The 22791-nt window shown below is 39.3% G+C and overlaps 1 protein-coding gene across 2 annotated transcripts in view; it reads right to left on the bottom strand.

Moving 5' to 3' along the window:
• The window catches only part of PDZRN3 (PDZ domain containing ring finger 3), a gene marked incomplete at its 5' end in the record, with an annotated part of 144596 nt that overhangs the window by 2438 nt on the left and 119367 nt on the right, over positions 1-22791 (bottom strand). For both annotated transcript variants that reach the window (XM_082004664.1, XM_082004665.1), the window contains 6 exons: positions 581-697; positions 1783-1884; positions 2796-2858; positions 3743-3841; positions 11064-11151; positions 13633-13886. In XM_082004664.1, the coding sequence (XP_081860790.1) occupies positions 581-697; positions 1783-1884; positions 2796-2858; positions 3743-3841; positions 11064-11151; positions 13633-13886 (723 nt within the window). The remainder of the gene's footprint in view (positions 1-580; positions 698-1782; positions 1885-2795; positions 2859-3742; positions 3842-11063; positions 11152-13632; positions 13887-22791) is intronic.

The following is a 22791-nucleotide window of genomic DNA, read 5'->3' as shown; positions in this document are numbered from 1 at the left end:
GATGTGGAGTTGTAGAAAACTCCTACACAAAGATTGAAAATTTATTCAGAACTCGTATGATTGCATTAATCATGGCAGAATGATAGGGAATACAGGCCCAAATCTGTGGCCCTGCATAAATTTTGCTACGTAAAACTTTTTCTTTGCCTTTCTCCCCATGCATTGACCTTATTTCAGTCATATGCTTGAGTTCTCCATTTGGATTTTAAGGTTTCAGGAGGCAGGCTGTTTTCAGTTATGCGCATGCATATCGAATAGGAAATTTTATAAGTTAGCTCTCTGCCTGCTACACCTATCATACACATAGCTTGTGCTTCTCTCAGTGACGACAGCTGGAATGGTGGATTTCTAAGAAGTGTGATCATGTTGTTGTAAGGGGCAGAATAAAAAAGGTAACATTTGAAAACATTTTGGTTCCCCAGATGAAGTTTGTGGATAGTAATGTAATAACTTGATTTTACAGAAATTCCTTTTGCCTTGATCATCATTTGAGACACTAAGTGTATTCAGTCAAGCTCAATATTGGAATATTGAGTGCAATGTGAAGTTTTGACACCACTGCACAACAGAATGGCAGTACCTGCTGAAGCATGCTGGCAGTAAATTGCATTGCCTGGTGGTGCTGTTCCTCTAACATGTCCATGTGCAAGTCATCCAGAAAATCATTTCTGTCATCATCCATCCATCCTTCATCCAGCTGTGTGAAAAGGGAGGGAAAATCAAACCAAATGTTGTCAAAAGAATGAAGACTGACATAAATTATGTTCCTTGTTTATGGAAAGTGGTTGGGAAACCTTAGGAGATTCCTTCCTGTGAGAGTGCTGCAGTGTCCTGCAAGGAGCACACATCGCCTTGTGCTAAGTGTGGGTGTTGACTGTCCTACCTCCTCCACAGCCACCTCCATCTCCAGCAGCATGGTTTTATTTTCAACAGCCCTTTATATATGAAACAAACCCAGCCTCTTCATCCATGGAAATAATTCTAAGCATTGGGGCTGTTTTGGTTTGTGCATGACTTGATTAGGATGTGTAAAAACACTCTAGAGCCCAAAGGCTGAACATACCACTTGTGAGACAGCATCAAGGGCCAGAGGGAAAAATGCTTGCTAGGGGTCTGTAAGGCGCTTTCCTCCCCCCACTCCCAGCTTCAATTATCCCCAAGAGAAAGATCAGAAACATCTAGGCTAACAGGATAGTCATGAGCCTGACCCTGCGTCTGCAGGTGCATTGGCAAGGGTTGCTCTCGCAGCAGGAGGAGCAAAGACAGATCAAACAATAGTGCTCGTGGCTGTTTGTTCAGCGTCTTTGTTGTGCTAATCCCTGCTCTGCAAAGGGACCTGGTTCAACCTTTTATTACATCTGAGGATGCTTCTTGACAGTATTTAACTACATTAAGAGATGGTGTATAAAGGGCTAAATAATAGGTGTTTTAATGAATGAACAATCAATAGGTATAGGAATTAGAGTTCAGTATGTTCTTCAAAGCTATGGCTTGAAACCATCCATAATACCTTGCACTGATGTCTGTAATAGCATTGCAGCATATATAAATCCCTGAATGTCTTATCAATTGAACTTTAGTATAAAATATGGATATAAGTACCGTGACTGCTGAATTCCATTATTTTAGACCATATACATGGCCAGTCAAACTGTATAAATACGGTTTTAGGTAGATTTAGGTAGGTTAAAATTCTTCAAAAGATGCTAATTGATTTCTACAAAACAGCAACCCTTTTAATTAAAAGACTCGAGAGGGTTTTTTTTGTTGTTGCTACAGTACCTGAATTTCTGGTCTTGCGACAAGTAAGGAGATATTCTTGCTCTCTTCGCTGCTGAGAAGTGCCACAGCTTCTTCTCGGTTCTGTACCTCTATGCCATTGATCTTTAAAGAAAAGAGCAACAGAATGAAATCCTTTCATAGGGATACAGAGCAACAGAATGAAATCCTTTCATAGGGATACTTAAATGCTGCTGAGATGAGCTCTACAGAACTGCATGGCTGGATAGATGCCAGTGCAGCACGGGCCAGGCACAGTCCCAGTTCCCATCTCCAGCCGTGTTGTTCAGGTAAGTGTTGGGCAAGCATGTTGGCTTGGACACACGAAGCTGTTGCATACCTCTGCACGGGATGTGCAGAGCCTTGTTACAAGGACAGAAACTGGAGAAGGGAGAGTTGGGCAGGAGCAGAATCATAACATCGGGTCTCGTGGGTGGAAAGGAACAGGAACATCCTCGTGTGGGACAGGTGAGGCTGTGGATGTTGCTCCCAGAGACTGAATGGGATGTGGACCTCTGCTCGTGTTAGTGTCTGTGCAGAAGATAGACCGCTTCTGACCAAGCCCCTGTGGTGTGGGATTGTTGCACTTGGGAGTTGACTCTGGCACACAGCAGTTGGGTGTTCAGCCTGCGGAACAAGTGCTAACATCCCTGTGAATAAATAGGGCTGCCTGCAGAGATTCTGCAAAGAGGAATAATTACTTGGGCCAAAATAGAGGGCTTCTGTGGTAAATGAAAGACTTAAAAGTGGAAGTATATCAGAATATGTGCTGGAAACAGGTGACATCTGCTGACAAAATGCTTAGCCTGCAGAGTAGGGCCAATATAGGGCTTTACCTGGCCAAGACTATAAAAATCTGACTGTGATACGGCAGTGGAAAGGGAATATCCTCAGAAGGTTAAAAGGATGCATATGTATACCAGTCTGAAGGAATGATTTGTAAAAATTATACTGAAATAAAGACATTGCAGCAGATTATAGCATGTTAGCAGACTTTCAACCATGACACAACGTACCTGAATAATGCGATCCCCTTCTCGGAGTCGACCGTCTTTTGCAGCAATGCTGTTGGGATCAATCTACAAAATAAGAGAACTGTGAGTGCTTTGGAGGTTTGAGAACTCAGTATTAACCTCCTGTTGTAAACCCACTATCGGTAATATGACTGGTACTGTAAGCCAGTGTGTCTGTCATTGTTGTTGTATCTGTGGTTGTTGCATCTCACTTAGTGATTACAGGATTTTTCCTTGCTTACGTCAGACAAAGTGAAATGCAAATTAAGATGATCAAGTCAAAACCAAAACATTTCTTCCTGAAATGTGTTTTCAGAGAATGAAGGTTTAGCATGTTTGCATGATATCGAGTTACCTCATAATTTAACATTTTGCTTTACAACATAGTGGTCTGCTTAGAACCAGTTTTTGCACACAGAACAGGAAGGATTAGGTCCCAAGTGATGCATTTTAATTGAACATTTTAGATTATGAGTTTCTTTCCCCAAACTGCTGCTACTAATTTGAAAATGGATCTGCATGATAAAAAGATTATGTATAAAATGCTACTTATTTCATGAAAGGGGCCAAAGAGAGACAAATGGGCCCTCAATCTTTGCAAATAAAAATGTGGGGTGGGGTTTTTTTCATTTATATTGTTTCTGGAATAATTGAGAACAAAAATTAAAGGGGGAATATATTAAAAATACTTTGAAAACATAATCTGAGATTGAATGCTGAGACTGTGTTAGGGGAAAAATTAACACTAAAAGTTAATATAGTGAAGTTTGACTTCAGTGGATGCAGGATTTCACTCAGTTTGGAGAAAAGGAAAACTAATTGGATTTCTTGCAATTACTGCATTCTGGCTGTTTTCTGAACATGGAAAAAACGGAAGACACATGTCTTAAATGCCCAACACTGCAGTTGAAAAGACAAACTGTATGTTACAGAAATCAGCTCAATCTTACCTCACTCACATAAATACCCATGTCATCTTCATCATCTGTTCTGTAACATACGGTAAGGCCAAGCTTGTCCTGGCTGTTCACTCTATGTAAATCTACTTCCTGAGGTTTTTTTAAAAAAAAAAAAGGAAAGAAAATACATTGTCAGTGAGACACTGGTGACCGATGGAAGCAATTTTTCAAATACAATGAAAATATTTTGCTTAAGTGATATAGTGGATCTCTTTTCATTCCATCTGTAGACCAGGTTAACTTACTGAGCAAAACGTGATTATATGCAGACAATCGATACCTGGGGCATTTCAGACCCTTCAATCAATATGAAGTCATTTTGAAAACAGACCTCTTATTGATCTTAAAGAAGAAAAATTACCTATATTTCATGTAGTGGTAAGACTTCAAACACTAAAATACTTATAAAGTATGATTTCAATATTTGCCACAGCTGACATATATTTCTTTATAAGCAGGGAAATTTTCTGGCTTTTCAGAGAAAAATATAATACTCTATTACCCTAACTCGTATAATTTTAATGAAATGATGTAATAAATTTCTCAAAAGCGTGACTGAAGATCAATATATTGTCAGCAAAGCATTTGGTATTGGTAACAGAAATATAAAAAGCACTTCAATATCTTGCAAGGGTTGGGTTTCAGCAGGTCGTGGTTTATCATTCTAGTGCTCTTTGGTGGTCTTGTTAGTCTTGGAGACATTTAAGTCATTTTAAAAATACGTGCTCTTCCTCTGTGCTTTTTTTCCCATGAGGATTTCACGTGGGTTATTTCGTTGCTACATTTGCCACTGCTCTGTGGCACTGCTTGGTATCCACAGAGATACCCACAGCTGTGGGATGCTCCTGGGTGGTGTGTCATCAGCGTGACCTTCCACGTAGCACCTTTCAGCTCTGCCTTCGTGCTTCTGAGAGACATCCCGGGAGCCTAATGAGCTTAACCAGCTTGTTGTGACTGCTACGCTAGCCCTGAGCATGCTGCCATGGGGAGGGAAGATGTTTCTTGATAGGTAGAGGTGTAACAGCAACTGTAGTTGTTATTTTTACTTCCTTTACAAGAGTGCTTGGTAGCGAGTGAGGCTTTGAAAGGTCCCACACCTCTGCAGCTAACACCAGAAGGTGGCTGTGGGGCTCGAGCCCCATTGGTATGAAGGGAAAGAGTGGGACCCGGCAGAGGGGCGAAGGGACACAGGCTGAGAAAGCCGGCATGGCCTGTGTGGGGTGCGAGCGCTGTCCCACCCCCAGGGCAGGCCCTGCAACGCGCGCTTGTGCCCGGACCTGTCTGTTCCAGGAAAAAAGTCCTGGTAACACGACTTGTTATTTCTGAACATCTCTCTGTTTTGACCTGCGCTGTGCCATTTGCAAGGGGCAAGACAATAAAACAAGCTGATATGAATAATTTATTGGTATGTCTAGATGACAGCTGCCGAGATCAGCAATCTCATGTAATTTACTTGTCAACATGTGTAATTTCTTTTTTTTTTTTTTATTTAAAGAAACGTAGCTGTAAATGTCAGTGCCATTTCAGATGGTATTTAAATGGTTTCAATCAATAGCATCCATGGTGAACCGCTGCTCTTTTTTTCCCCTCTCTTTTGTTACTTAAAGGGTTGAACACAATACTTTAATAGTGGGGTTTTTTTTCAGTTTTCTAAACTTTTGGGGGCTTCTAGAGAGGAGATGGAAATTCTTCAGAAGAAAAGACGAGACAAAGTGGATTCAATTCTGATTGTCATTTGATTCTTGGGAAAGCCACTGCAATCAATGTGTTGATTCTGAGTTTAATCATGGTGGGAATTTCTGTGTTGGGACTAATTCATGCCTAGAATGATTCCCTTATTGCCTACATATTTTAACAAAAAGATTTTGTGTCTTGGAGAAAGTTTTTTTTATATGGTTTACTCATTTGAAAACGTGGCAATGAATCAATGGCAAAAAACTAGTGCTGTTGCTCATTATGCTGTTTCACTATTAGTGAAAAATATATATAAACAACCCCCTGCCTCCCCTGCCCCCCCCAAAAAACCAACAAAAAGAAGCGTAGTGATTTTGGCCATTATTTAACTAGATCCTATGTAACCATAAACACTTGCTAGCATCTTTTGGAACGGAAGGAGAGGAGGGAGCAAGCTATCAGTTTCATTATTACCTGCTGCATGTTTTGAATAACAATAGGTGTTTTTCCAACAGGTATTATTTCCATAATACAACTATGAAGTGTATTATTATAATTAAAAAATAAGGATGGGTTTACATTTAAAATGCACCATCCAAGACACTGTCTGTTACATACTAGAAGGTAATAAATCGTCTGGTAAATTAAACATATATCTGTTTTCCTTTAAAAATATATAAAATTGCTTAAAAACACACTCACAGATAAAGCTGCAAAAAGCTAAAGCAAAGAAAAATTTTTTAGAGCAGGTGTTTAGAACCTGAATTTTTATGAGGAATTAGTTGACAGACTTACCCTTGGGTACAATCCCTCTAGTCCTTGGTAGGAAAAGAGTAAGTAGGTTTGATGCTACCCAAATATGATAATTTTGTGTACTTAAAGATAGGAACAGCTGCTTTCTGTGGGTCTCTGCGTCAATAAGGTTTTAATATAGTCACAAAGGTTTGAAATATTTGAGAGATAAAAGTATGCAATTCCAGTTGGAGTTGAAGAACCAACTCCGGAGTCTTCAAAGCAAACAGTATTTCTCATGTTCAGAGCACAGTCTGTGTAACACACAGATACATGAAAATGAAAGATAGAACAGAAAATTGGCACCTGCAAGTACAGGTATTGGTAGCTTGTGTAATTGTACCGGGAATTAATTAAACACTAGGAAATAACATGGACCCAGAGTACTTTGAAGGTGTAAGTTCATGTGCTTGTGATGCCACTGGACTTGCCATTTCTTACTCCTCTGTCTTCAGTGTTGCACTTCTGGACAGCCCGAGGGCCTGATCCCGCAGAGGGTGCCGCTGCGTGCGCAGCAGCAGCTGGACTGCTTCCAGAGACCCCGCTAGACGAGTGCTCTTTGAGGTTAGTCTGCTGTACTGCACAGTCTTGAGATGAAAGAATCTTTAGTGCTCAGCTGGGGCTTAGATACGATTATGAACTCTGTATAAAATAGTATGAAACGTAGCAGCCACCTACATTGCAGAAGGGAGACATCAAAGTATTCAACACCTGGTCTAAATCTGCAGAAATTAGTTAGCAAACAATAGTGGTATCCTCAAAGTGTGGTAATGCCAGGGCTGTATTAGTAAGATAAATATAAAAATTTCATATACGATGTAACTTAAACACACAGATAATTAAAATCTGCTTCTTTAAATCGGGTAAAAGTGACATCTTAAGAGATGTTCAAGAGAAGTTTTTGTATGCTATTTCAAAACAGTCTGCACAAGAGAACTGTCTGAAAGATTACTGGCTCCATATCAATATCTTCCTCCTTGAGCCAAGGAGGTCTCAATGAGCTATTTACCGAAATCCATATGGCATTTGTAGCAAGACAAAAAGAAATGACATTATACCTGCAACTGCTCATAATAATAAATTAAGGGTAAGTGATAATAGTAAATTAACCTCTATCAGCTCAGAAGATCCCTCATTTGCAACAGACTATTGAATTATTGTACTGCTGATTTAAAATTATGGCCTGCCTGCAAATTTATAAAAATCAAAGTCCTTTCTCTACCCAGACAGAAATGAGCAATAGAAATCTGAAATGAGATGACAACGACGGGTAAAAAAAGTTCAAACATTTAGAAAGCATTATCCAAAGTATTCTGTCTTTTGTCTTTCTCTAAAAAGAGGCGGGTGTTTTTCTGTGCTGACTTCTGAGATACCTGACCAGCAGGGCCTGCCAGCCCAGCTCTGTGATAGTAATTCTCTGATGGACTACAGAGGCTGGACTAGCTTAACTCATCAGTGGTGCTGGGGAAGGTTGAAGAAAAATGCATCTCACCCTGATGAAAAGGTGCTAAGAATGCCTAAGTAAGCTAACTTGAAGGATGCCCAGGCTCTTTGCCAACCAGATGGCCAGTGGTCCATGATTGAGACCTTTCTTATGCAGTAAGAGGTGTTAAGGTCAGGTTGAAGTCCTCCAGAGAGCTAAGGGAGGACAGCCTTTCAGTATTAGCTTGTCAACAAGGTGAAATGTTTTACTACTTTGGGATTTGTTCCAAACAAAGACTATACAAAGAATTGTCTTAGAAAGTACAGTTGTGAAGCTGAAGGAAGATACTGCTTTTTAAGCCTTTACATATTCAATTACTGCCTGAGCAGGACTGCTAGGGTTGAAGTCTTCTGTATTCAGACGCATCGTAATGCCTTGAGAAGCTCCTGATCAGCGCAACTCCGTGCAGAGCGGGACTTTTCATTGAGAAGAAATATATTCGCATGAACGATGCTTTCAAATGCTTTAAAACCAGGACGGAATAAAAATTGACAAATGCCTGCGATGGAGCTTACAGATTCCCATGTTCAGATAGCTACCTCTTGCCTCCTCCCCTCCCTTGCAAACAGATTATTGGACAAGTGGAAGAAAACTTTCAACCGGACGGGACAGCTCAAAACCCGGGTACTCAGCTTTTCTTTATGATTTCCTAAAAGCAGTGAAGTATTAATTTCAAATTTGAAGCATGGCTTTTGGTGCTCAGTGTGTTCATTTTTTGCTGATCAGATGTTATGGTTTCATGTCGGGAACACTGTGCAAGAGCTGTGCGCTGGGAGGGCAAAAAGCTATTTGAATGAGTCTGTTGTCCTCCTTTGGTCTTTTGACATGAAGACTTCTGTCCAAGATTGAGAGTATCAGAAGGGAGATTTCTTAGCAGCTAGCAACCATTTAATGTAGTTTTTAATCTCCAAGCTGTACTTAGTCTCAACTAGCTCTTCAGCTGCGTTCAGTTCAGTTCTGTACTCAGAAAGAAAGCAAGACCTACATACAAGTTGCTTGTAGGAAAGGGTAAAGACAGAATGTCAAATGTGAGAGAACAAGCCCCCTTTTTGATGTAGAATGTTCTCCTTTGTAATCTGAAAAAAATTAACACACTGAGAAAGCCCTCGCTTGGGCTGTGTGTCTGACAGCTGGACAGACTTGTTTGAATAAACATATTAATGCATAACGCTGCTGGGGAATCCTGGAGTGACATTATTCTTCTTCTATGAACCTGAAGTGAATTCTGGCTGGGCCTCTGTGAAGAATGAATGTACTTCTAATTTGTAATAAGATAGTAGTTTGGGATTTAGTCTCTTTTTCCTTGTGGCATGTAAACTTCAAAAGAAAAGAAATGGTATTTATTTTTGTGGTAGGGAATACGTGGCAGTTACCTCCGAGTCATCAATTTTAAGAAAAATGTTGAGAGGTAAAACTGAGAACACAATTTTGGCGTCTTGGCAATACTGCCAGAGTAAATTCCTTCCTATGGGTATGTACATTAGCAGCTTGTTGTGAACTTGGGTATTTCACTGTTTTTGTCTTGTTTACTTGTTACAAATCACTAACCAGTCAGTTACAGACCATAAAAGTTTAGATGAGGAGCTTCTGATTTAAATTCAAAGCACATTTTATGGACATAGAAACCCAGAAGGCTGACTTGATGGCTTTCTTACTTTAGACATTCCTGCTGCAGTCAATGAAACAGTGCCTTTGTGGTCTTTTAAAACGTATCTATCAAAAGGCAAACAAAAAAGCAACTAGCCAGTTGAGTCCCTGTTAGCACTTTGACCTTACCATTGATCATAGTCTCTACAATTTGAACATGAATCTTTAATGGTTTTTAAGAAATACTATTAGGCTACAGAGACTTTTCTAATGTTCATCTCCCTGTGTTACTGAGCTGATCACCTTTTGCCATCAAGTACTATATCAATGTCAAAATTATTAATGTTGTGGTTTAAGGCATATTAACGTCTGGCTACTGAAGTGCATGTGTTTAAACCGTTTTCAGCTCAACTGGTTAACCTTCTAATGGACGCAATATAATTTATCCACAATATTAGATTTCCTAAAAGTTAGATTTTGAAAAGACGCTGGCAGAAAATACTCATTTGTTCTACATTTTTCCTTAAGACTGAAATCTATATTGTATCTGTTTTTTTTTTAAGGAAAAAAAGGTACTTGTTTGAGAAGTAAGGCCTTGAAGTCTGCTAAGCAGCATTTGTTTTACTGGCTCTTTGATTTTATCCTGACTTTGATTTGCGTTTGTATACAGAGGTGAATTACTACCAGATCTGCAGAATTTGAGAACAGCTTGCAAACTTTTTATGGGGTTTTAAGTCCTTGATCCTGCAAACACTTTTATAGAAGGGAACAACTTTGTGCTCGTAGAATGACTGAACTCTGCTCCCATTGAAGCTGTTGATAAATTTACTAGTGATTTAAACAGAGCTACAGATAGGTCACATCGCTTGCTTTGACAAATAGGAGTTAGCAGGAGCAGGATCTAAGAAATCGGAAATGCAAGCAAGCTAAGAGTAAACTATTCATTACTGATAATCTTGAATGGATTAGCTGGGTCAGACATTGCTGGCAGTATTTAGCATTACTGAGATACTTTACTGCTATTTGTTACAAATGGTTAAAAACACTTCAGTGGGTCTGTACTGCTTAAGCATCTTGCAGAACTAGGGCCCACAGTTTATATGCTGTACTCTGAATGGTTGGAAGCAGGTTGCTAAAATTAAGAATGAGAAAACTGAAGATGAACTTCTGATGGTATATACAAGTAGAAAAACTGAAAGTGATTTTGAAGATTTGGCAGGAAAATGGACTTGCATACCTTCATGACTGGTTCAACTTTTATTACCTGTAATTTTATATGTCTATATATGTAGCTTTTCAGAAATGAAGAAGGGAGGAGCTTAGTATAGTGGCATATCCTGGTCTTGTAAACTTAAAATACTTCTAAATTATATGATCAAGAACATATGTTTCTCAGCTGGGGAATATTTAAGGGAAACTCATACATTTTTACTGTGTCTACGTGGAACAGGTCCCGCCACTCAGCAAATTTGCAAAGTCTTTCAAATTTTCAAAAATTTTAATCAGCATAGTTACACATAATTTAATTAATGTAATCAATTACTTCATTATTTATGTTAATTTGTTAGCTGAAGATCTGGCTCATCAGTCCATGGCACATAGTTAAATACACTGCTAAAGGTATCAGTAAGGTTTGCAACTTGCAAAGTAAGTAATGAGCAATGTTATTACAAATAACTGGTTTGAAATGTTTCTTTGCTTTATATACAATATAAAGACCATGATATGCACAAGTTAAACTTTCAGTAAATGAAATAGTTACTAAAGACTAAGTACCTCTAATTCCAACTCATCTCGGTCCATGTCTTGATGAATTCCTCCCATATAGTCATTTGGGTCATAGTATTCATGCACTGATGGATGACTGGAAAAAAAAAAGGTATATTTTAGGACAGCACTCAGTACTCAGCATATCAATCCATTCCAAGCTTATAGCAAGTCATTGTGAACATGATGCACCAACAACGAAACCAAGAAGTTGCATGTCGTTAATTATATACACTATACCATTTACACCAATAAATTTATTAAACAAAAATTGCACGTATCATAAGAGGAGTCTAACACATTTGACACCTGATAATGAATGAGAGACTTGTAAAGGGTCTTAGCATTTATTAATGATTTTTCTCCAAATGTAAAGCTGACTTAGGGAAAAAATATACAGAGAGTAGTGGCAAAGTAGGATAAGGGGTACCAGGTGATAGCTAAGTGGGCAGATATTTGCCAGGGTTCAAGACTGAGAGGGAATACTAGATTATTTGCTTATAAGGTCAGCTTATTTGCAGACATGCAAGTAAAATCATCCTTGCCTACTTGTTTGGTATTTTTGCTTTGCCTTAAAGACACAAAATTGTATCACATTGCTAAGGATGATAAAAATAATTTGCCACCCAACTACTTGGATTAACGGCATTTGGTTGATTAATTTGAATGCAATAGCCTGTGGATAATCATTTAAATACTATTTAAATATGCACCACTCTTCATATTGCCATTCACTATCAGCATGCTGGTTTTTACAACTTGAGCTCTCCGACAGTTTCACTGTCTATACTTTGGAAGTTTTAAGCAGTGTAATCTCTTGTGATCGCTTCTTTCCATGCTGGAATTTTGTTTCTGCAATGAAAGTAAACTCTCTTTAATTCTCTGTTAACTAGCTACATGTTTCTTTGTAAGTGTGAGGCTATTTTTGTAACAGCATCTGCTAATTGGCTAAGATACCCAAGTTGTCATATGCAGACTAGATTAATTTGAATGTGATTTGGAGAAGTTACAGGAAGCATTAGGAAAAAATGACTGTTTGCTTGCACATGCTGTGTGACAGCATACTTGAAGAGCTAACTGACTGCCCTCGTACGCAGGGACAGCCGTGAGGCAGGCTGTGTGGTTCAGACCAACATCTACAGCTCAAAGGCCACTGATGATGCCAGCAGTTTGAACCTATGTCTAATGATTAAGGGGCAATATGAGGCTACTTGATAGGACTGAGTTGGTATTATACAAGCATGTTATAATCTAAATGGTTCATTGTGAATTAATCTTTGCCCTTTTCCTCGTGTATTTGGTTCTGCAGTTGGAAAGTCGTAGGTATTGAAACCGCTCTCGCAAATGTGTTTGGGGGTACGCAGCGTAGGTGCTCTAGGATTAAGTGTGTCCTCTCCACAGTGTTCTAAGCCCTGCTGCTTGTTGACTGCACACAAGCTCAAAGCTAGCCTTTTGTCAAATGTTGCCACTGAAACACGCAGCTGTGCTTGAATTTTCAATGGGCTGGGAATAGGTGGCCATGCAGTAATATTCGATGGAAACATCTTTCAAGTCATCAGCACTGAGAGTCATGAAAGGAGCAGGCATTGCACACAGAAGCTGAGTTCCTGGCTGAATGTGTGAATATTAACATGCCGTGAAAGTCACTGAGGAGCAGTACAGGATCAGTGCCTGTTTGTAGTCAAACCCTATTTCCTAGGAGCACTGACAGGGATGTCCGGAGAGGCGCGCTGTGAGCTGATCAATGTTCACAGCTTGGGCTGTCTGTGGGTTCCCCTTCCAGAGCTGTACTGCATGGCCAGCACACATGCACGCTAGCACTGCCTCTCACCGTGTACAGGACCATCTCAAAACCAGATATTGCTGTGGATTGACCAGATCATGGGCTCTCATACACAGCACTGAGACATTCAGAATACCTTCTATGCCTTTTTCCCTTGTGGAGATGTGTGGCAAGATGACAGGCAATTTGCATGGGTTCCTCGGGGAGCTCTTTTCCTCTTGAAGAGCGTGTGAGGGTGTGGTGTGTGTGCCAGGAGATAATTGTAATTTTTATTTGTAAGTACAAAAGCATCAAACTACCATTAACAATAATTAAAATTTGATTCTCAAACATTCATGACAGCACTGGTAAGTAATTTTAGTCCTAGAAAATAATTTATTTGAGTAACATCGCTGCAGGGTTATAATAAGGTAATTAATACACTGGAACAGAATGTAGCAGCTCTTAGCATTACACAATTTATGGCAGCTATAAAAAATAAAGTTAAAACATAAGCAACCCAAAGAGGCAGTGAGAGGAATTACAAGAAGCAATAACTTTATCCATCAAATGCCAGCAAAAAATGAGCTTTATGAGGCCATGTTGTGACTCAGTGGCATTACTCATGTGAGTAATGGCTTGCTAATGTGCAGAAAAAATGAAAACATTTTGAGTTATGGCTCAATGGCGCATGAATCCTGGCTACTTCTGGGAGTACACATTCACCAGCGAGTAAAGGTGAATTTGTGAACTACTTCTAACATGCCACATTAAGGAAGGCAAAGATTTCCAAGGGCTTCACAAACTGTTACTTACTCTTCAGGTAGGAGGTATGGGTCTAGCACAGAGACGGGTGGAGTAGGTGATCCCATCTTGCTTAGAGCCATGATATGTTCAAAAGTGATATCTGTCTGTGTGCCCACATCTACCAGTTGAGAGTCATGAGGAGGAGTGAAGACCTTGGTGCGTGGAGTTCTCCTCAGGACTTGCACCACGATGGGCTCCTTGGCTGTTTTGAATGCTTCCACCGCCTGCTCGTGTGTTGCTTTCGATAAATCCTTCCCATTGACCTGCAGGAAGAAAGCAAGCAAAGCAATGAGAGAAACAGTCGGAAAGCAGAGGATATTCTTTGTTGGTTTTGTCTGTTAATTTTTATCTAAATGTATATACAGCAAGTACTAGGAACTATTTATGTAATGTTATGCATCTCTCATTCTCTTTCACTACGCTAACTTTACAAATCCTGGGCTCACTCTTTGAGCTAAAACACAAACCAACATCCCGTTTGTTTCTTGCAGATCAGAAATCCCCAAGCCTTTGTTCAAACAGAACAAGTTACTGATCCTCCTGTAATTTTTCTAGTTTTTTTTAAAATCTTTTAACCTTTTTGCTGAATGGAACTAGTGGGACAAGATCTGAAATTACAAAACTATGTACTTGTGTCTTACAAACAATTTTTCAGATGAAACATGATAGTGGTACCTAGTCACTGCAATAAAAAACTTCATTTTAGGAATAGGCATGGACGTCATACTGGGATGATGAATAGAAATAATCCAGAAAAAACAGTAATTTTGTTCAAAACCAGGCTTTTTTTCAAAATAAGTTTTTGTTTGTGTAGCTTGGCAATTTCCCATCCCCAGATCTCACCACCGTTATCTCTTGGTTGACTGGATACTTACAGGTAAGAGAACACCTTTACTAAACATGCCTGAGAGACCCTACTGAGAACTACCAATACTAGACATGCCAGGCCATGGACAGTGGGGGCCTGAGAAGAGAATTTGAACACAGATCCCACCTATCTCAAAGGAGTAGTTAAGCTTCTGATCACAGCAGCAAAACTGAACTGAGGCATTCAATTCTATACACGGTTTCAAATCTTTGGCAAGCAGAGGTGTCCTTCCTGATCCAGACAGAGGTCTTGAGCACTTCCAACCCACTGTGGCTTTGCATTTCACTCGTACTTAGCTTCCTTCCTCACATCTTTTCTAATGAATTCTTCCGTAAGTATCTAAGTCTACCCAGGGGCTGTGAAAGAGATGAGGTCATATTTGTCTGAATTTTTATAAAGCTGCAAAACCGTAATTCTCATTTTGAGTTTTGGTTCGTGGGAAGTTTTAATGTTTCTATGTGTCTCTGACTATAGGGATTGTAATTTTAAGGGAGCTAAACACAATGAACGGTTTGTAACGAACTGAAAAAAGGCAACTGTGGTGAAAAGGCTGAATGTGTGCCTACTTCCTGCTGTTGCCAGCCCATGATGGAGATTTCTTTTGAAATTTGGCCTGAGACAGCTGCAAATCCAAAAGCTCTATGGGCTCATATGAAAAAAAGCGATGTTACCGAAATAGTGGGAACCACTGGTAACTCCAGTAAGTTTTTATCCCCTTTTAACCTGCAAACTGTTGGCATTTTCATGGAGGTGAAAAGAAACAATTGAAGAGAAGCTGCCCAGATCAATCTGTGAAAGCTGCATAGTGAAATTACAATCCTAAAGCATCATGCTATCATATAATTGTTACGACGTTCTTTGGACTGGGGCAAGTGTTGGCTGACGTGTAGAGATAAACTGCAACTTGAGATTTGAAGATGCTACTAGCACTGACAGCAAGGGCCTCTGTTGTAGCCATCTTTCTCAACAAGGAGCATACTTTATGTATTTTCTTTTTGAATGATGTCTTATATTGTACTCTTTCCAGTCAGAGAGCTATTCACTTGATAAACCATGTTACTGTGTCTCTAATCAGAGGTATAAGCTGCATAGTGGAAACTGTTGCCTTCTTCATGGAAGTGCACAGAAGAGTAGCATATGTTTTGCAAGTCATAAAAATAATTAATTGCCTTGATTGGCCATAGATGCAACAGTGTCTAGCCTCAGGTATTGGTGGTGGCTACTGCTTTGTCATTTAATTTTTGTGTATGTCTGAAATGTACACTAATATGGTGACTCTGCCACACTAGCTTCTTAAGTACGATTGAAACACCTAAAATATATGTCTAGATTCGGCTCTATCGGATCGCACACGGTTCACACTGTGCTATGCCATGTTTAGTCCCATGAAAGTAAGTGGGACAACTGAATGAGTAACATTACTCAGTGCAGTAACTGAATTTAGCCCATACTTAACATATTGCCCACAGCAAAAAGCTGGGTGATAATAAAGAGGGGTAACTCGAGTGCGGAATTGATTGAAAAGGCTAAATTCCTGCTGAATTACCTTGTGCATGTAGCACTTATTACACTGTCGTCTTTGGTTTGTCTTAGGCGATGACACCAGGTTTTTTGTTAAGCCAGCTGAGAATGGAAGGTGTTAGCATTACATTTACATTACACAAACGCTTGTACTGAACACAATTGCTCACAGTAATGCATAGCATGTAAAGTTTGGCCTGGTCAAATTAAATATCATTAACTTACCCAATTGAGCAGATTACTTTACTTTAAAACAATTTGTACAGCTGTAAAATTAAGTTCAGTGTAATGTTTTCTCTGGAAAAAAGAAAATGCTGATTATGGTTAGAGTTCTATTATTTGCTGCAAATTAAATGTACGTTTTACTGTGCTCATCCTAATTTTTTTTTTTGGTACAACTAAATCCAACAAGCAATAAAAGAACCTAAATTGCAGCAAGTATAGTGTTTTTCTAAGAATAACTCTTGAGCAGGAAACTCATGTGAGCTGCTTTCCACATCTTTATGCTAAAAACTGGTAAAATCATGCAATGGATAGCTTTCCAGCTTATTCCCCAATATTGTAATGAACTTGGATTATATACAGTTTAGTACAAGCCTGCATTTTAGTTGAGGTTCCTTAGGACACTTTCTTTCTGCAAATCCGAGGACTGGCATCCTCTTTGTGCTTTCATATGTAATTGCTATAGAAATAACCATAACTTCAAAGTCAGGTTGATATCATGCAGGGAACAGGCGGTAGTTGGACTGTATCATAAATTGTTACTACAGGAATTATTTCCAAGTAGTAACCTGACTCTGTTTTCTACAAGGTCATGATGCAGAAAAAAGAGAAGTGCTGCACAGTCAGGCAGAAGGACATCAGACCAGATATTAGAATTTGGGAACAAAGCCAGGTAAATTTTAATCTAAAACCTCTCATCCTGCAAAGGGGACCTTGTGTAGGTAAGCTTTGTGACTTCCTGGCATTTGGCTTTTGGTCGAGACTCAGCATTTCGTAGGCTTCCCTACTGCCACCGCCACCGCGCGCCCTCTCCGGCAGCAGCCACAGCAGCAGGTTTTCACAAATGCCCTTTCATAGTGGCTCAGCTGCAGATAGCGGATGGTGAATCCGGCTGTTGAGGAGCACGTGCTCATCTTTTCTGCCTCATCTGGTACAAGGATAGCCCCAGCAGAGGGGTTGGAGAAAGCCTTCGGGCAGGGACACTGAAAGTGCTCTAAGTAATGGCATCAGGGCTGCTCTGCTAGAACCTTTCATCTTCTGTTGCTGGATCCAAGTCAGAACTGAGCGTTTCACTGGGTATTTGTAGTCAACAATCTCCACTCGGACATTTCGGAATACTAGGATTCTGCAGAGCATGGTAAATAAATAACTCTAAAAGAGGATTTCTATTTGATGTATATACAATTTTATATCATGGCTTTGATAAGATGGCAATGATTGTAGTAAAATGAAAGCATAACTCACTGTACTGTTGTTGCTGTTATGGGTTTCTTAATGCATTGCTAAAATATGGTTGGGGATTTTGTCTTTAAAAGTTAATAACTCTATGAAATATGGCAGCACCCACATCATATTAGGCAAACAATTCTCCGGACAGTAGCTGTGCACATGATGAATAGTTTTGGGGTCAGTCTGTGGATTTCTTACAAGACACTGATTCCTGAACTCAAACTAGGTGGAATCCTTTTAGCTCTGCAGGTTTCTGTTTGGATCGGCAGTCCTGGCCAATGTGGTGGACTGCTGACCTAGTTAGAAGTGTTCAGAACTGCACTAACAAAATAAGAATTAATGGGTTGCGCAGAGTTATCACTATTAACCATTTAGATTCTGAATGTGGAATGATGGAAGAATATGCAATGATGCAAAAGTATGCTTTAAAGTGATTTACACTGTCTGAACCTGGACCCTTAAAAACCTGCGGTAACTGCCACGTTATGTGGTAAATACCGAGCAGTGAATAGTTTGGATTTACTTTTTTTACTATTTTCCATCCCAACACATCAATAATATAATCTTCTATTGAAGGGACATGAGGATGGGAACGCTACAATATTTAGATAATAAAAACTAGTAATTCTCAAGTCTGCTTATGCGTAACAGAGCTAAATTGCCTTTTTTTTTTTGTCTAGGAAAAGTGGCAGGTATTGGTATTTTATTTTTAGTAGCACAAAAATGATGTAGAAGAATAATATACTGAGGCGACCTCAGTGGCCTGATTTCTGGTATCCGTGTAGAATTAGTACTTGTGGCTAATCTGGAGTCCTTCTGAAACTTCAGCAAATAAATGATATTGATTAAGATGTTTAGTTTCTATCTGGAAAATTTGTCACAGTTGACAAACAATTATTCCCAGTGCTTAAAAGTCAATAAATATATCTGTATAGTTTCACTTTGTTAAAAAAGAAAAATGTGGCTCTATAATCATAGAGTTTATTCCTCATGCTGCTGAATTGTGCTCAGCAAAATCCTTCCTTATAAATGGTTACGTCTGAAATAACATTGAAGAAAAAACAATCCATGCATACGAATGCTTTAGAAGACTGCCAAAAACTACAAATATGCATAATTTCTTAAGAACCTTACATGCCATGTGACAGAGGCAATGGCATCTTTCATAGCAAAAAAAGATGGATAAATTAACTCGTCTGAAATGTTGACACGCTTAGCTTTTGGGCCTCCTTTGCATTGGAAATACACTGAATATGGAGAAAGCTGTAGTTAAACTGAAGTGGATGTAGTTAAACTGAGCTGAATAGACCTTGATGAAATTTGTGGTGGAGCCAGATAGTAGGCTTAGCATGAGAGACAAAGATAAATACTGTGAATTAAGACCATACAGTAAATAAGGAAGGGATGCTTGATTTAAAAATAAAAGTAATAATTATGAAATAGAGTAGTATTTATAGTATTGTAATTTATAGTATATACTGTATGTTATATTCTTTTGCACAAAAGTAGGCTCCAGAGTGCACACTACCTAAAATCTATGTTGTAAAGGTAGCAAGAAATCTATAGATAAACATGGCATAATCCTGTCTGGGAGGTCAGTGTCCCCTGGAATTTTTCTTTTAATACTTGGAATGAAAATAAAATAGTCACTTGAGCTTGATTTGATGCCCAGTAAAGTCAATGGGAGTTTTGCCTTTGCAATGCTGTAGTTACCTAGCTAAGACATAGCTTTCCATGTAATTTTATGGTGCTGCAAATACGTAAGGCATTACAAATACAACGGCTTCTCTCAGTCAGAGCTGTGCGAAGCATTTGGCATCCTTCCTGTTGAAATCTCCTTCCTCTATTAATTCAGGGTGTATGTCACAGTGAAATACCTTTTGTGAAGACAGATTTTCTCACGTTGTTTTATACTATACATACGTGCTTCTACTTTAACAATGATTCTACTGAGAGGTTTGGTATCCTCCAGCAATTCCTGAGCCAACTGCCACTGTTTAATGCTAATTTCAGGCTAAATCTTCCCAAGCTCTGGAGGCTGGGAGCCCTCCAGCCTTCATGCTGTGAGGACAAGGCTGGACCTCCTGTGCAAGTCAACAGGAGTTGCAGCCATGGCTGAGATGACAGAATTGTACTCTGTTACTAGAAAACATGTTCTTATTTTTGAGGTATGAGTTAGGATATTTTGTTAAGACGGTATACAGTGTGCTATTACATAAGTGTCATTTTATCAGTTGCTGCAGTTGAATTATTTAGCAAGGTGAGCCATTTACATGTTTTATTTTTTGGGTGAGTAGAGAAGACTAGTTACCACTTTGATGGCAACATAAATTGGGAACTTTCAAGTACATCAAAATGTGCCGCTTACGTAGACAAAACTTCCTCCCGGTTACCACCGGTTCTTATTTTCTTTTCCCTCTGATACAATGCCTATGGAAAACCCCCTATTTGTTCTTTCTCTTTTCCTGTGATAGCAGCATTTACACACCTGGGTTATTTACACAAGAAAGACATTCCTCGAACTGATTCCCAGTTCCCCACTTGCAGTCACAAGCGGGGCACGCACACGAGCCCTTGGGAGCTCTGCAGACGCGATGCAAGGGCAACAGGACAGGGCCGTGCTAGAAAGGGGTTTGCAGAAGAGAATGAGGCGGACACTCAATGAATCTAAGTGAGGAGTTTTGCATTCAAGCCTGTGCAAACATCGGATGCAACAGTATAGATGAAGTAACTCTGGACATTGGCTGTAGTAGTTGACTGAAAGGGACAAAGCCAGAAGATCCCTGTGCATAAGTGTTGAGTGTGTGGAGTTGTAATTATTTTGTACTTTATTTTTGCTTAAATAGTGTGTAACATTGTTTGCTGGATGTTGGTGGTATACAACAGAAACTAGAAAGGTTTCAGTAAAAGAAAATTATTTTTCCATCCATCAAGTTAGACTGATTTATATGGGTTTAGTGTCATGAATGGTAAACAGTTGTATGCATTGTGTGGCTTGTTGATTCTTCTGTGCTTCACAAATGACACAGAGAAAAAACTTTTCTGCTTAAGAATGAGTAAGCAGCTTTTCTTTGTAGAAATTCATGCAAATCCTTGGGAAGTGCACTATAAAAATGCTAGTTCTGTTAGACTACAGATGCCTGTGCTCCACTTAAAATGCTCTTTCTGGTCTGATTCACTTCTTTAGCAAGTTTTTAAGAAGTCTGCATATTAAGAAAAAGCAGCAGAACTTTAAAGATTTTTATAGAAATTAGAGCAGCAAAAGCCTATTTTCTAAACTCCCTTTTCCTCAGGAACTGGAGAAAGAAGGTTCAAAATACAGGTTAATTCTTCTTGCAGCTCCATCTAATCCCTCTTTTATTTCCCTCATATGGGCAGTCTCTCTTTTTCAAAAACCCAGAATTATATTGTTTAGTAATAGACTGTTTCCATGTGTGCATTTCCCTTCTGCCTTGTGAGCCATCCATGACAAAATAGTTCAGACCAAAGAAAAATTCTTTACTTAAGAGTACAGAATACATTTGTTCTCTAAACCATTAACTTCCAAACGGAAAATCTTGGGAGAAAGACCCTTGAAATAAAGGGATTTTTATTCTGCTAGTAATTAGCACATTTATGTATTAACAAGGCAGCACTAGTACTGTATATAGCATACTAAAATGTGCCTGCTTTTGGTTGGATTCCCAGGCTCCACTCCTATGTATCATGACTCAAAATTAAAACCACGGGGAATTCTATCAGTTGCTTTGATGAAAACAGGTTTAGAGTAATGCCAGGGCTTCTGAGACTCTTGTACATTATAAGGGAAGTTTACATGGAGCCCTTTTTTCTTAAATATGCATTTATCTTGTTAAATGACTTTATATCAGGGCAGAAATACTTTTTCATATTTTGTCAGAATTAAAGAGGTGATCTTTTGTCTCTTCATGGCTTAATAACCCCGGTCCATATAAAACACAGACAGAAGTTTACAGGCTGTCTGTTTTTAATGACTCTTTCTGCCGTTTCGGTAGCATGACCCAGAGGGAGCCAATCAATTATACTTATGAGTGAGGTACAAATGACAGCCATAAATAATCATGAATTACTCATGACCAGAATTCAGCAAGTGCAATTACCCACTTGCTCTCATTCTCTAGATTTGCCCACGTAGAGCACTGTGCCTCCAGCGCGGCACCTTGGGCTGCTTCAGCAGCGATGTTACGTCAAAATACTCTTGCCCTTCTCAAATGTGCTCTTCCCAAGAGGCAAAAATTATGTCAGTGTGCTTGTCCAGTACAGCAAATTACAGCTTTTATTATGAATGAGAATTTATGTTTTAAAAAATCTCTGTGTTTCTCTATTTACTTTTAAAATACACAATCCTGTAACCAAGGGGTCCCTATGCAGGCAGGTGTCTAACTCACTGATGTCCTGAGTTGTGTCTCCTTTTATCATTCTAGCACAATGTAACTGCAATCAATGGAGGTGTTGCCATACTGATGATGTTTCATTCATATCGTGTGATGTATAATACACAATGATAGTAAATAGCATAAAAAGATTAATGTTTAGTTGAGTGTGTAATGTTGCATGGATCTAAGCCAAATTGGAGTGACAAAAGAAGTCAATTCTTGTCCTGAATCAGGCCAAAAGTCCCTGTAGACCAGTCACCTTTCTCCAGCAGTGGCATGCAGAAGGTGCCTTGACAGTGGTGTTAAGAGTAAGATATACTTGGGAGGGAGCTTTACCCTGCTATGCCCTTCCAGCACCTAGAGCTCAAATAGTTGACAGTCTAGCAATGTTTATACCATACCTCAATTAAAATTGGAGTAGTATAAGTTGGTGTATAGATCAGGCCTTAAAATAATATGAATATTATTTTAGTAGCATATCAGACTATGCAAACAAAAGACAATGCCTCCTCTGGAGAGTCTGCTCCAAGCAAAAAGACAAAAGGATTATTGTACAGATGAGAAGATGAAATGCAAAACAAGTTAGTGATCTACCTAAGGCCACATGAGAACACACCACAATTGAAACCTGGAAACTGATCTCCAAGACATCGTGTTTAAGGCTATTCTAATTCTCAACATTCCCATTTCTGTACCATTGCTTATCACTAGTTTTTGAGTCCATCCTTCTGCTCCTCTCCCGTCTTCCACAAATGTCTCAGTGATGTAAGACAGGGAAAGAGCAATTGTGGATAGCTCTGAAGGTCATCTGTGTTGAAGAGGGTTATTAAAGTTGCTGCCAAAAAAAGACGGAAAAAACTCCTGGTGCTGCTATCGGTGAACCCAGCAGCGACCGATCCAAGTGAGTTTGTTAATAAGAGGGCCTGCTCCTTC

This window comes from Phaethon aethereus (assembly GCF_964289735.1).
Source record: "Phaethon aethereus genome assembly, chromosome: 11".
NCBI classification, from domain to species: Eukaryota; Metazoa; Chordata; class Aves; order Phaethontiformes; family Phaethontidae; genus Phaethon; species Phaethon aethereus.
Note: the sequence above shows the minus strand (reverse complement) of the source record. Positions and strands in the feature narration are given on the sequence as shown.